We start from the raw sequence: 14,677 nt of genomic DNA, 5'->3' as shown, positions 1-14,677 counted from the left end.
CCCAGTGAGCACCTTGGGCAGCCCGAACTCTCACCCTGACCATGGTATGACAGCACAGTTATGGAAAAGTTCTATTTCTTTGTCTTGAGTTATTTTGTGATAGACTAGAAAACTTGGTTACAGATTTGCTTAACCAGAAACGCCACGAAGTAGAAGGAATGGGTCTGAACTGCAGATGGGAACGCTCCAAACTCTGGGAAGAGAAACCAGTGCCCCACATCTGACTCCACACAGGAATTCCATAGCTTAAATCAAATTAACAAAACAGGAATCGTTGTCTTGTTTGAAACTGGTGGGGAAAAGCTCCATACTGCTTTTATCTAAATGTTGTCACAGAAGTGGGTATTTTTTTTTGCAGCACAAATGGCACTGTACAAGAGATGATGGGATGCTTCTATACGTAAAAGAAAAGGGCAGCAACTTCAAACACTTGAAAACATTGATCCTGCTGAAATGGTCAATAGAATAAGACAAAACCCAGCAGTTTTACTGATCTGTCGAGTTTTTAGGGTTGAAAGAGCTAATCCACCCTGAGTTACTCTCCCAGCTTTTATCTATAATACATACCAAAAAAGATAAGCAAATTATATTACATTATATATAATTACAGAAGCTCCTAATTACGCATCACAATTTCTAGGCAGTCTAGCAAATGCTGTGCTTTCCAGAACGGCAATTCCTGAAGTGAATAGTAAATCAGCTCTTGCTTGCCACTGATTTGAAACTTTAACCTATAAATTAAATTAATAAGAGACAAAGGCTCCTTTTGTGCATTTGCAAGCCTGTAGGATTTTACAAATAATAGGACTGGAAAGTGATTTATATTCCAAGATTAAAGGTCAGTTTGGCGCACACGACTTTGGAGCAAAACACCACAGCAGAGACTTACTATTAACTCATTCGTACACCATCCTAACACCGTGGTGTTCTTTTTACAGAGTTACGACGGCTTGCTGTGAGCACTGTAATAGTCGAAAGACAGAAAAAAAAAAAAAAAAGAAAAGAAAAGGCATTGGCAAAAATATGTGGAATTCTTCCCCATCTACAGTAGGGAGGAAAATGTGTATGGGAATAGTATCGGGCCACCAGCCTCCTGATCACTGGAGTGACATTACCTGTGTGCTGCAATTTAAGTCAAGTAGATGCTCAACACAGCAAGTTTGGAAACACAGAGAACTGCACGGAAACAGCATAAATTAAATGTAAATAGAAGGTACACAAATAATTCAAACTTTTAACAGCAAAGAGCAGGGCTCTGTTATTTCTACAATTCTGCCAATGGCTGGTCCTTCCCCTGGACAGACCAGCATTTCTGTGGAAATAAAACTTCCAAGCTGAACTTAAAGCTGCTGGTACCTACAATAACTAATACAGCGTTAACCTGAGAATGGGAAGAACTCCTGATAGTTATTCCAGCGAGAAGATCCTAGTAAGAGACCTGAGGAGGAGAGATGCATGAACACACCCACCACTGGGAATGCAGCTTCTTCAGCAGAACTTTTTTGCGTGTCTGCTCTTTTGTAGGCAACAAATTAAATCTTTTAGTTATTAAATTAGGACTGATCTATTATGTGAAAATTAATTAAATGACTTACACATTTAATAGCCAAAGAAAGAGATGAAACAGTAGCACATTTTCATAATCTCATGAAAATGTAATCTGATGTCCAAAGAAGAAAGCACCAGCTTGTAAACCAACACCTTATTTGTTTAAACTCTATCTGCAATTAAAAGCATGTCATTATTTTGCTTTCCCTGGAAAAGCAGATGGTGAGTATGTTTTTTGGATAATTTAATTGTATGTTGGAGCTCTGCGTACACCATTTTGCAGCTGATACTATGTGAAACTGCAGCATTGGAGTTTCAGTTTCGGTTAGACTTCTGGACTGTTGAGAGCAAACATTACAGAAAAAGAAGAGAACGAAATTTTGGCAGACACCAACAGCTTGCATCATCCCAATGGTCTCTGAAGCAAGGGAACTGGAATGGTGGCTAATCCCCTACGAACACCGAGGAAGGTGGGAATGGATGAGAAGACCAACTCGCCTGCTGGCAGACCAGAAAAGACAGCTTATGATGTCCAGGCATGCCACGAAGAATGACAAAAATTCAGTGTATTTAGTGCCATGGAGACTAGTTCTGACCACCTGGAGCAGGCAGGGGCGGCTACACCTGGGTAAGGGCTCTGGGCAAGGCCTGAGGCAGTCCCACGCTGGCCACCAAGGCTGCCCCATGGTGGCAGAGGGGCCAGGCCAGGCAGCCAGTCCCGCCTGGTGGATGTGGCGTTGGAGCCTGGTGGATCAAGATGCCATAGTAGAAACGGAGGAGTTACTGACACTGTGTCAGGGAGGCCAGCTGAGCAGTTCCCTTCCATAAAGCAAGAGAGATAACAGACACATTATTTGGAAAGACTAGCAATTTCTTAGAAATCTTAGAAGAAAGACTTAAATTTTCTTCTACCATTTCCCCCTCTTGCTTCTGTCTTCCAGATAGCACCAAGATTTGTCATCTTCTCTTTGCACAGATTTCTTAAAACACACCATTAACTAGCTCATAAATCCACAATTTAAATAATTATCAGAGCATTGCCTCTGTTATCTTCAAAGCTGACAAACCTCCTGGGTCCTGAACGTTTCATGAGAAGCAGATTATTCCCCACAGTCTCTGGGAGGCAGAGGGGAACGATGGGCTCCATCATCCTGTCCGCTGGAGAAGGCGGCCAGCAGAATAAAAGCCACGTACAGGGCCAGAGTATGGAGAGCTGATTAAGTGGCTGCAAGGTGGGTTGCATGGATTAATCTGATTAGGATTAAAAAAAGACCAAATGGATGGAGGGGAGAGGAAAAGAGGAGAATATCTAAGGCAAGTGATGAGGGTCCTGGGTGGTCTGTAAATGAGTTTGAAACAGTGGGAGAGTGTAATGAAGAGATGAAATCCAATAGTTGTACAGGAAGCTTTCACCAGGCTTAAAACAAATCCTTAAGAAAAACAGAAAAGAATCCAGGAAGAGGAATTGTATTACTGCTGAAAACGGTATTGGCATATTCCCAATGCATTTACAGCGTGTGACTGACAGTTCTGCTGCTGATCCCGGCAGCGGGGAGGGATAATGTCTTCCTACGCTTCAGAAACCTCAAAAGGCTCACAACAGAAAGGTCCCTGGGGGGCATTTCCACTAAACTTTTGCTAGTTTATCCTATTTTGTTCTAATATTGCTGGAAATCAGGGGAAAGCTAGGGCAACCGGTGGGATGCAGTGGGTTACCCAAGTGGCAGGTGCCACTAACCTGCTTGGCTTATACCAAAGTGAGAACCACTTTGCTTTAATTTGTTTTAATACTATAACTTCTGGTGAAGAAATGAGCAGAGAAAGGCGGTTCCTCAACTACACTGAAGAGATAAATAAAATCCAGCAGCAAAATGGGTGCTTTGCCACCCATAGTGGCCGGTGCCTGGGAGGGATCACTTACTGCGTGCTTATCCCATCCCTCCAGATCCTGCCGTTACGTTTCCTTTTAAAACTATTTTGAAAGTTTCTCTCTCAGCACCTGCTTACGTCCAATTTACTTCAACAGTATGTGGTTTCCTGAGCCTGGGCCAAAGATGCCGGGTCTGCTTTATGATGCTGATTTGCAGCTCTACCTTTTATTTTGATAGTTCTCTGAACAGACACTCCTCCCCCTTCTCCTGAATTCACTGCCAGCATCCCGGTCTCGATGAAGACGATAGCTGAACTGCTGCTGACTTTGAGGTGGTTGGGAATCCACTTACCATTTGCCTGTCATGTTTGCTGCTCAGAGTAATACAAGCCAGACTCCTGGACCAAACACTGGCTGTCAGTAAACCTACGTTCTCACGAGTGCCTGACTCTGGGAAGCAGCTTCCCTGCCTGGAATAAAATATCACCTACCACATCTCTGCATGTAGGAGAAATCTGCTTTTGTTCTGCTTAAGGTCCAACATTATTAATCACCCTAGTTCTGGAGCATCCTTTGACTACAAAAGACCTGTAGTCCTTTTCACTTTTTAAAAAGCAGCATGACTGGGCGTAGGAGTCAGTATTTATCGTTATGTCTTCTGAAATTGCAGCTCCACAAGGATGGTTACACATCTGAAAATTTACTGCTTCACAGCTTTCAAGAGCTCAGCCCTCATTTTCAGAAGCACTGATCATCTGCAGCAGAACCTGCTGCCAGTGCCCAAACTCTGGCAAACCAGGCCTTCCGAGAACTGCTCAGCTGGAAGTTATATAGTCACTGATCTCTGCTTGTGCTTCTGCCAGTAAACCCGACCTGTGCAAACCTAGCAATACCCATCTTCCCAAGCTGAGCACAAAAATTCCACCTTTAAAAGCATTTGCTCCCTCTCTTCTTCAGTGATGTGCACATTTAACTATTATTAAAACAACAGAGCCCATCCCCAATTTGGGAATGACAAACATTTCTAGCAATCTGCATTCAAAGACATCTTGCATTCAATACAGAGCACCTGGGATTCATCTAAAAACCTGTCTCGGATAGAGACCTTCTTGCAGCAGCCTGATACAAAATCCAGATACAGCGTAATAAGCTTTTGATGTCGTGTTGACATTTATCTGCCAATATTATTGCTTCATGCACTTACCTTATGATGGATCTTGTTACTTAATTGATCACAGGCAAGGTCAGGAATTAGCCCTTCTTCTAGTGCTAGCACTGACATCATGCAAATCACCAAAACCCAGAAGAAAGCACCTAATCCTCAGCTTCAAATCCCCACTAAGCAGCCCGTCAATATGTGTGAACGAGGACAAGTGGTTTTTCAATTATACTCCAGAAAGGTCATTTTTCAAAACTTATGACTAAAAGGGAAAGAAAAAAAAGAAAAAAAAAAAAAAAGCTGAACACAAATGCGCTCTTCCTTTTGCAATCAGTCGCCCCAACTCAAAGAACCGTTTGCTTTTACAACAGGAGATGAAAACAAACCGCATTTAGAATCCACAGTGGGCAGAATGTCATTTTGCCCTTGCTCTCCTTACAGAGGACTTGGCAACAGAGGTTCAGGTTCCACGTGGCAACTTGTCCAGGGAGGACAGAGATGGACCACAACTCACTTCACTCGTATTCTCACAGAAACACGTCTTCCAGAGCACAAATTTTACTGTTTCAAGTAATGGCAAGCTGTGAGCAACTCCAGAAACCTATGGCACATCCATCAAATTCCACAGTCACTTTTTAAAACCCTCCCAGCTGCTGAGGGCAGGCAGTTGTCCCGGGCTCATAGCCACATGTCCAGCAGTGTTGACCTCACCCCAGGGCCTGGAAGCACCGACTGCAGGACTCCCACACCCTTTTCAAACGCTTTTCGAAAAATCTGTCAAATTTCCCCATGACACGGCTGCACCTTGCCTCTCCTCCAAGCCTCAGCCTGACCTCGGTTACTCACCTGCTGCGACCCAGCATCTCCTGTCCCTAGGGGAACCAGCAAAATCCAGCAGCAAAACTAGGCAATTAAACATCCTGCACGGAAGAAGGCATGGAGATGCAAATTGTTCTGCATTCAGTGAAACAAAATCAGATCCTTCCACACCAGCAAGGGGGAAAGGTGCCAACCAAGCGGCTCAGCCGCGCTGTGCCAGAGACACAGAGGTGGGTTCTTTGGTTTCCCCTTGGTGGCTGTTGGAAGGGGAAGATCTGTGCTTCCCCAGAAGACATCGGTTTTGGAAAGCCCACCTATCAAACCTGAGCTCCCATAGCTAAGTCAGACCTGGGAGTTCATCATTTTGTTGGCCTTAATAATTCATTAATGTGACCATCAGCCCTGCCAGGATCCACCTTTGTCATCTTCAGACTGGAGAAAATTCTGTGAAGGGCCAATGATTGTAAACTTAGGATGCTACATATTTCATAAGGTTCTTAAAAAGAAGACTGCCAAAACGCTTTGCATGGATACCTCTTTTAAATATTCTTGTTTTCTGTTTTATTCAGCGTTGTTTCCCTCATATTAATTTGTAACTTTAAAACACACATTTTGAGCATGAGACCTGAGTACCTGCTCCCCTGTTTGGAACATTTTTGCTTCCAGCAATGCAAACTGTTGGAATAAAGCCCATCCAGAGACATCGGGGATCATGGAAGCAGATCATTTTCTGATTTATCAAAACAAACCGCTAGATACTATTTACTTTTTGTTTCATAATAGGTTGGAAAAAGCTAGATGAAAAGTCTAACAAGGTCTAACACAGTGAATAGAAGGGAGAAAAGCAATCAAGAGGCAGTTAAAGAGCAGTTAGAGCTTCCTTCTCATCCTTATCAGCACAGCTATCAGTCAGCAAGCCCCTAATTAGGTACAAAAGACATTGTGCTCGGGAGAGCTTCTCCAGGAACTGGAGACCTGCCATATGCCAGAAGCTGGAGCACTGACTGACAGCCTCTATTTAAGAAAAACAGTTACAGAATAATTAGCGACAATTTGTACAAATCAGAAGAAGTGACCTTTGTGGCTGCACAGTGTCTTACATAAAGAACAAAGCTTTTCTCAGCAGCACTGACAAATTCAGAACTAAAGTGTGACTCAGTTATAAAAGTAGAGGCTGGTTCAGCAAAGGCCTTCAGACCTCCCTGCTTTGTGGCCACCAGCCCATCCGGAGCACCTACAGACAACTCTGCAGCAGGGAAGCAAACCCAGGGTCTTACTTCCAATGCTGACAAAAATTTGCTTTGGGAGCGGGTTTTTGTTTCCCTTTGCCTTTATCCCTCTGCCTCAGTAGTAAGTTTGACTTCCTAGCCTGGTTTTCTGCAGCAAAGGATGCAAATCATCGAGAAACTCTGGGATAAAAGGTGCTCCCTTCAAAGCATCACTTAAAATAAATTATGTTAAAATTAAAAATATAAAATACAAGCTGTTTCAATAGTGGGTGGAAGGGCTGTGGCAAGGTCCCTTGCCTGGTGCATGCCATGGCTCGCACCTCTGCTAAGCGTCACCCAGCACCAGCCCAGCTGCAGACAGGCCGCTGGGACACAAGGGACAGGCTGCTGGGACACGAGGGACCCCCGGGATGTGTTTAACAGCTCCCGCACAGTGTCAGCGCAAAGCTGGCAGAGGAGGAGGGCGCCCAGCGGGGCTCTCCTCCACACGCTCGCCTGCCCCAGCAGCTGCTTCGGCAGCTGTTCCTACCAGTTGGTGGCTGAATTTTACAAAATATCTGTCTGTAATTAAAAAGCAACAATACTTTGGCAGCCATTATAAAAATGCATCACTGGATTACATCCCACAGGGAGCACTTCTGCAGTGGAGTAAGGGGAGACACGCTAGATGTGACCATGTAGGACTCCCCCCTTTCTAAACCCCTAAGATTATCTGCTTAACTGCTCTGCCAAGACCACCACCAGCATCCAAAACAACGGGCTCCGTTTGGACCAGCTGCAGGTCAGAAACGCTCGTCTCCTGCCCGTGCCACTCAAACCCACCCTGTGCCTGACATATGGTTGCAAGGTGCTCCACAGAGTAAGCGCCAGGGTTGGGGAGCTGCAGGTTTGGTGGGGAGATTTTAAAATATGGGTCTTACACAAGAGGATTTTCTCCATTTGGAGCATGTTAAGACATTGTGCTTGTGCCAGCTAAGCAGCACACCCAGAATTAGCAAAGCTTGAGCCAGATAAAGCTTGGCATGGGAGTGAGTGGTAAGAGGCCCCTGGGGAGCAAGTTGGTGCTTCCTGGTCCTTCCTGGCTCCCAGACCTGGTACCTACTAACATGCCCAGGCAATGTCCTGCAGGCTGTGCAAGCTCCAGAAACACCCTCGAGTGGCACAGAACCTTCCATAGCAGACTTTTTCCCGGTGCACATGGCAGCCTGGCTATGGCAGGGAGCTGTGGCTCTCCACAGGTGGTGAAGGATGTCCTCTGGAGCAGACAGGGACACATAGGGCAGTGGGACAGGCTCAGCTGCATCCCCCAGCTCGCACAAGGAGGGAACCGAGGCTGCCTTCATCTTCTCCCAACGGGCGGGATGCCACAGAACGCCGTGGGATCTGTGCCATACGCTTCAGTGGAAGCAGAGATCTAGCTCCAGTCTGCAAACCGCTGCACACATATTTGTAAACCATTGTGTACACAGTAGATAAATGCTTAATAATCATGATGACAAACAGACCTAAAACCCAGAAGCAGCTTCCCTCCGCACGAACTGCATCAGGAACAGGTTCCACTGAGCAAAAGCCTCCCTTTTATCGGGACTTCTTAGAGGGGACAAAGCCCATCTAACCACAGGCAGCACTGAAACGATGGCAAATCCAACAAATGATAACTAAAGCCCGTGGCACCTCAGACCCCAGGACTTCACCTGCCAGCCACCACCCAGGCACGTCCACTTCCACACGCTAACGTGGACACGGCTGCACTGCAGGCACCTGGAGCCCTGACCTGCACACAAACCAGGGTGCAAACAAACAACCCACCTTGGAGCCTCTGGCCGCATTAGAAAGGAAACTAATGCAGGAGGAGGTTAAATTCCATGGTGTCTTGCCAAATTGGGATTACAGTTTGGGAGTCCTGGAACCCAGAGCCATGATTAATCTGCTGAGTGCTTCTACCCTGACCTCTCATCTCAGCCTCCAGGTAGTTTCCATGTGCCAGGCTGTGCACGGTGGTGTAGCAAAGTCATCTCCATCAGCATCTGCCTTTCTCTTCTACACTTACTGGAGCCCATCTGCTCCTCAGGGATCAGAGGAGAGTGAGGCTGGTAGGAAAATACCTTTCCTATGTAAACCATGCATTCTGCCATTTCCCTCTCCAAATTACACAGCGTCACAGATCGTAAGCCCTCTAAACAGAGGGTCTTCAGTTGAGGCACAGATCTCCATAAAGGCTGGGATTAAGGCCCTGCACATTAGAAAGGAAAGAGCGAGGAAAAATACGCTCCGTTTAATTACCCAAGCCATAACAACATTTTACTATTTTATACATGATTCCTGACAAAAGTGGAAATGTTATTTTCCACGAGCATAGCTGCTGGTTCTACTACAAATAAATAGTCCAGGGCACGCTCACCACGCGAGAGATGGAGGCCATGTGTTTTCATTAATTCTCTTGGCAGAGAAGCCCATGTAGATTTTGGACTGCAGCTCAGGACTGGAACGGGAGAGCTGGGGTGGCCAACATACATCACAGCAGACTACATTTGGCCCAGGTCCACATACGAGCTGGTCCAATACCCAGTTTTATCATCCTAATTACGAGCAGATTCCCGCTCCCTCCCTCCCTCGCAGAGGTATCTTCAGCTTCACCTTTTCCTTCCTCTCTCTGGCTGGTTGAAATCAGCAGGTGAATCGCAGTCCTTTGTCTGTTACCGCTGGTAGACAAAGTTTGGCCTCTTTCATTTTCCTTTTATTGCAGCTTCTTTTGTGCAGATTAAAATAATTGATATTGATAATGTGATCTGCCCCCTACCCCTGTTCCCAATTACTTGCACAGGCTGGGGATCCTGCATTATGGATATGACAGGAATGGTCTTAATTAGCCTTCTGGGCTACAGAACTGATTCTGGTTTTGATTTGAAATATTTGGGATTATGCAGGCTGACTGTTGTGGGCTGGGGTCACCAGTGGAGCTGGCTGGGGGATGCTGGGGGGCTCGCTTTGAGCTGGCTTTTCTCAGACTGCTGCCAGGTGCCTGGCAGCACACCGAGCAGAGCCCTCACCTTGCTAGACAAAAACGAAGGACGATTTACTGCAGCTGCCTTTGTGTTGGGGATTAAGAATGACAGCACCGAAGGGTCTTTGCATCCCAAGTTTCACTCGGATTGAAGCAGGACACGGATGGTCCAACATGAGCTGACCAAGTGGCAGCCTTCGTAAGAGATCGCCCTTGCATTCAGGGCATGAAACCCCACTGAAAGCAAATGGTAACAACAAACCCAAGAGCATTACAGCTGAAAGGCACATACAGCTTTCTGGACCTGCAAAATTCCATTTCAAAATATGCAACCAGTTAACTCAGTCACAGGAGTGAGAAGTAAAGGTGTTGGCGCCTGGGAAACGGATAGATTTTTTTTTTTCTTATTTTGGTGAGAGGAATCCCAATCCCGTAACAGGATTGTTAATGTGCTCCCTGGCACTCACACGCAATTCTCTTCACACAAGGGTGGAAAGAGAAAGGTCCTGTACAAGCGTCCCTGTTTCCACTGCGCAGCGTGCCTACCCCGTAAAAAGTAATTCATAGGCAACACCTTGGAACATGTTCTGCAGGTCAGAGAAGTCAGGGTCTGCCAGGTTTAATTGGAAGGGGGAAATGGTTTCCAGACGTGATGAGGGTCCGCTAAGAATGTCACCCCAAAGGTACATCTCCAGGGGCTGACAGCTCAGGCCTGCTAGCTGAAAATAACTGTGTGGTGAGGCACGAAGACGTCCCCAGGTCTCACCCAGACGGGACAAGCGCAGCACCAGAAAGCGCAGCAGGCTGGGATGTCGCAGCCCCACGCTCACCCACTCGTTAGACAGACACAGATCACAGAGCAGAGGCGTTATAACGTAGGGTGCCGGTTTCTGTGGCTGCGAGGTTAATCTAGCAAAGGGAATATTGCTTCAGTACCGCTTACTTCATTAAATCAGGGCTACTCGCTCAGTGGAGCATTGCAGTGTGCAGAAATTTCTTTGTTTTTAAACACTGTTTATACAAAACGCAAATGCAAAAAAAAAAAAAAAAGGTAAAAAGAGAGAGGAAGCTGAGCTCCTCTCTCTGTAATCAAAGAGGAGACAACACTCAGAGCCAGAATACAAACCACAATTTATAATCAGAATGCAATGTAATCACTGGAACAGATGTCAAAAGATAAAACCGTATAATTCTGAATTGCCAACGATTAGTATTCTGCATCTTGGAGAGCACCGAGATGCTCTATTTCTGTCTACATATGTCTGCATTTTGGAAGCATAAGCAGAAAGTATTCAGCACAATGCTACAGAAACTCCTTTTTGTTCCTCTCCTGTAGCATTTGTACAGAGGAAGTTCTCAGTGAGGCTCAGGCTTGTTCCTGAATCAGTCCATGGTGGGGAGGGGAGGGAAGGAGAGAAATTGGTCTTTTAGGACTGTGGTTGGGAAAAACAGCATCACCAAGCTGGCACGTGGACATTGACTGTGTTGCCAGAGACAGAAGTCTATGATAAACAAAGAAAACATGGAAAGCTGCCTGGCAGAAAAGGTTAGAGAAAATTTTTCTACCAAAGTAAAACAGACAAGAGAAATTAGTTTCAATGTGCAGATCGCTCACCTCATAGTGATAATCCATGCAAGTTAACTCTCTCCAGCAACGATCTCCTCGAATTTTAATCAGCCCCTGGAGGGGGGGAAGACAAAAAATACTGTCACAAATATTTTATTTTACTTTATCTTGTATGTCAAGGTATTATCTCAATATGCCAAACAATCTAGTTACACTACAGGGAGAGCCTGTAATGGCAGGGAAGCGCAGAACAACCCCCAGGAGACCCACAGCACATCTGACCCCAGGCCCAGTCGCTGTCCCAGAGGAAATGTAAAGCCATGAGAGCTCCAACGTGACTCCTTCTACTACCTGCTTACTGAAAATCTGACAGAAAATCCTTGTGGAATATGCGATGTCACTTAAAAGGGCACTGGAAGATGCTTTACCCGCACCCGAGCTCTGCAGAGCAGCTAGGCACAGCATGGGGCTCCCAGTACCAGCTTCCAGCATTGCTGGGTATGAGGCAGGGGGGCACAGAGGAGCAATAGGAAAAAGCAGCCTCTGCCACTGGGACGACTCTGTACAACAGACTGAAAAGTTACCTGCAGACCTAAACACAGCTGCATTCACAATTTTGAAATCCAGACCCAAATGTCTCCCTCTGGCAAAGCCACCCCTGCTGCCTGCGGAAGAGGAAACAGTGACACAGACTGGGATGAGGACCCGGCAGCCTCACCAGCCCTGAGCTGGATACAGAGATGCAATCAAAGTAATTAGAGAAACAAAAGAGGAGAAGGGGAAGGAAGCTGACAGATCTAAACACAGATGAATGTGCTAATGACAGGTCTACTTCACCTTAGGTTAGAGGTTGGCAATGAAATAAGCAGGTATCAGCAGTTGCTGTGCATTGATATTTCAGGGCAACAAAAGGGTGAAATTTCCAAATCAGTGGGTCCATTCCAGGGCTGGCAGTAATATTGGGATTAAATTTCTTTGCCTTAGTGATGAAGAGTAGAAAGGAATCAGTCGTCCACAGCAGAAAGGACACCTGGCCAGGGACGAGCCTGCTAGCAGGAAGCCTTGCAATCAAGCTGTGCCAGCCTGGAGGTATGCGGGTTCAGCCTGACACAGAAAGGTCCCTGATTAGGATCACAATATCCCAAATTGAGGAAAGCTTCACTAGTCAAAAGCTTGAACCAGCTCTATCATCTGCATACAATTAGGGGGTATTTGCCTACCTCTGACATTGCCCCTAATTATAACGTTCCTGCTTTCCTTAGTAGAAAAAATACAGGGAGTTTCTGTAAGGACCCATTACCAGCTATACCAGGAGCATCCTGAAACTTCTTTACATTTGCAGTAGGGAGGGTTTTCCAGAAGCAACCAGTGACCTTTCAGTGCTAAAATCTAAGAACTTGGAGGAAGAGAAGATTCCAGCACTATGGCACATCCTGGCCTATTGGTTTTATCCAGATTGCTAAAAATAATCTTCACTTAGAATCACAGATCTCAAGCTGGAAGGGAACCATGAGGATCTTGCAACATTACACAAAGTTTAGCAGGTTTGGAGCTCAAGAAAAATTCAAAATTCTAGTTAAAGACCCCCCAAAACTGTCCAGACCTCCTAAGTAACTATCCACAGCTGCCCTGCTCCCGGGCTGTACATATGGGCTGTACATATGGGCTGTACGATGCCTTAGAGCCCAGGGTGCTGGGTGTGGGAAACAGAGCTCAGAGCTGAGTCCAGTAACTCCCAACTAGCACAGAAGGGGCCAACTGGGAACGATCATTGGCCGCTTCTCCTGAAACAAGGCATAAAGGCAACCTGGTGGAAGCATCCAGTAGCTGGTTTAGAAACTAACAAAAGACGTACTTTTCCAGACAGCAAATAATTTACTTTATGAGAGACAAAGTACAAATGTGTTCAAAAGGAATTAGACACATTCCCAGAGGACAGGCTGAACACAGCCTCCTCCCTGGGGAGCCCCTAAACCACCTGGGTGCCAGGAGCTGCCCCCTGCCCCAGAAGATCACTTTATGTTTTATATTCCTCCCCAAGCATCTGTTAATGGCTGCTATTAGAGACAATGTAAGAAGTTAGCTGGACTTTGGGCTTAACCCAAGATAGACTTTCTTAAGCAAACAAAGATCCACAAAAATAGTTACAAGCTCATTTGGCAGGTAAATTAATAGGAAATAGGCAGCCTTCTTGGTCTGAGCCGTATACCAGGTAATATCTAGATGTGCATGCCTTTGTGAATAGGGGCGACCCCAGCAGCCTTCAATAGGGCCATTTACAGCCTTAAATCATACCTGTTATCAGGCACATTGCTGAGTTCAAGCAGATTTCACCCCATCTGCTGTTCCAAATTATTTTTCCTTTTTTTTCCCTAGTCATTAAAAATTGAAACCTTTTTCACGCCAATGCTAACTGAAAGAGGACAGTAAACAGAAACTATTACACATTTTCAAAATCTGTGAACCCAGACAATTTACATCCTGCATTTTTAGCTAAGAACAAACCTGGCAAACCTGGTTAAAGCAGTAAAAGCCCAAACTCCTCCATGGCACATCTCACGGAGCAGGATGAAAGTCCCCCCCATTTGTACACAATAACATCCTGTGGTCAACGAAGAAAACGCCAGACAGACAGCATGGGCACCACAAGCATCAACCATCAGCTGCAGGAAAAGCATCACCTCACAGAGGCAAATGCCAGAGATGCAAAAGAACAAATCAATGCCACCATAACCAGCAAGGAAGAACAAGGAGATACAGTAAAGGGTAACCATTATTTTACAGAAGCATTTGATAAAGTAGATAGCAATAAGGCAAAGGTTTCTGCAGTGTCTCACACAGCTCTGCACAACACAGGAAGAAGGAAGGGTACCACCGCAGCATAGTGCACACTCCATCCCTGGAAAGCAGGTGGCCTGCGGGATGCTGGTACCCAGCACATCCCTGCTGGCCTTCAGACCTGGCAAACTCGCCGAGAGCTACACTGAAGCCTAAGCACTGAACCTGGCAGCAGCCTCTGGAGAAAAGAGGCACCCTCAAACCTCACACATGCTGTCGTCTTACACAGGCTGCAGTGGGAACGGCTGGGGGGTGGCTCCACACATGGCTGAGAAGGTTCTACACCAGGAGCTTAGACCAAGAAATACCTCGGCCCAGGAGGTCTCCATCTCGGCATCACCATGAAAGGGCCACCCCCCACCAGCACCACTCACAAAAAAACCCCAAGCAGAGCTGATCCAAAAGGCACAGGTAAAATCACGATGGATGCAAAGTGTATAAATCGTGACTTGCAGGACGGGAAAGCAGAGCCGTGGGTACCAGTGGCTGCTCTGCAGTTTTACTCTCTAGCGAGTTATTCAGCAGATTCTGTCACTCTCTTTTCCATCACTCTGCAAGGACTGGAGCAGGGGAGGCAGGGACAAGACAGACTCGCTGTCAACAGCACGGCTTCATCTCCCCCTTTCTGAATCATCTGCAGCTT

The 14,677-nt window shown here is 46.1% G+C and overlaps 1 protein-coding gene across 3 annotated transcripts in view; it reads right to left on the bottom strand.

Annotated features, from left to right (window-relative positions):
* LMF1 (lipase maturation factor 1) overlaps window positions 1–14,677 on the bottom strand; it is a 206,330-nt gene that overhangs the window by 111,104 nt on the left and 80,549 nt on the right. For all 3 annotated transcript variants that reach the window (XM_055806794.1, XM_027780255.2, XM_055806793.1), the window contains one exon: window positions 11,245–11,310. In XM_055806794.1, coding sequence (XP_055662769.1) covers window positions 11,245–11,310 — 66 coding nt within the window. The remainder of the gene's footprint in view (window positions 1–11,244; window positions 11,311–14,677) is intronic.

The sequence above is a fragment of the Falco peregrinus genome, chromosome 5 (genome assembly GCF_023634155.1).
Source record: "Falco peregrinus isolate bFalPer1 chromosome 5, bFalPer1.pri, whole genome shotgun sequence".
In the NCBI taxonomy this organism is placed as follows: Eukaryota; Metazoa; Chordata; class Aves; order Falconiformes; family Falconidae; genus Falco; species Falco peregrinus.
The sequence above is the reverse complement of the archived record's forward strand: the minus strand, read 5'-3'. Positions and strand labels throughout refer to the sequence as shown.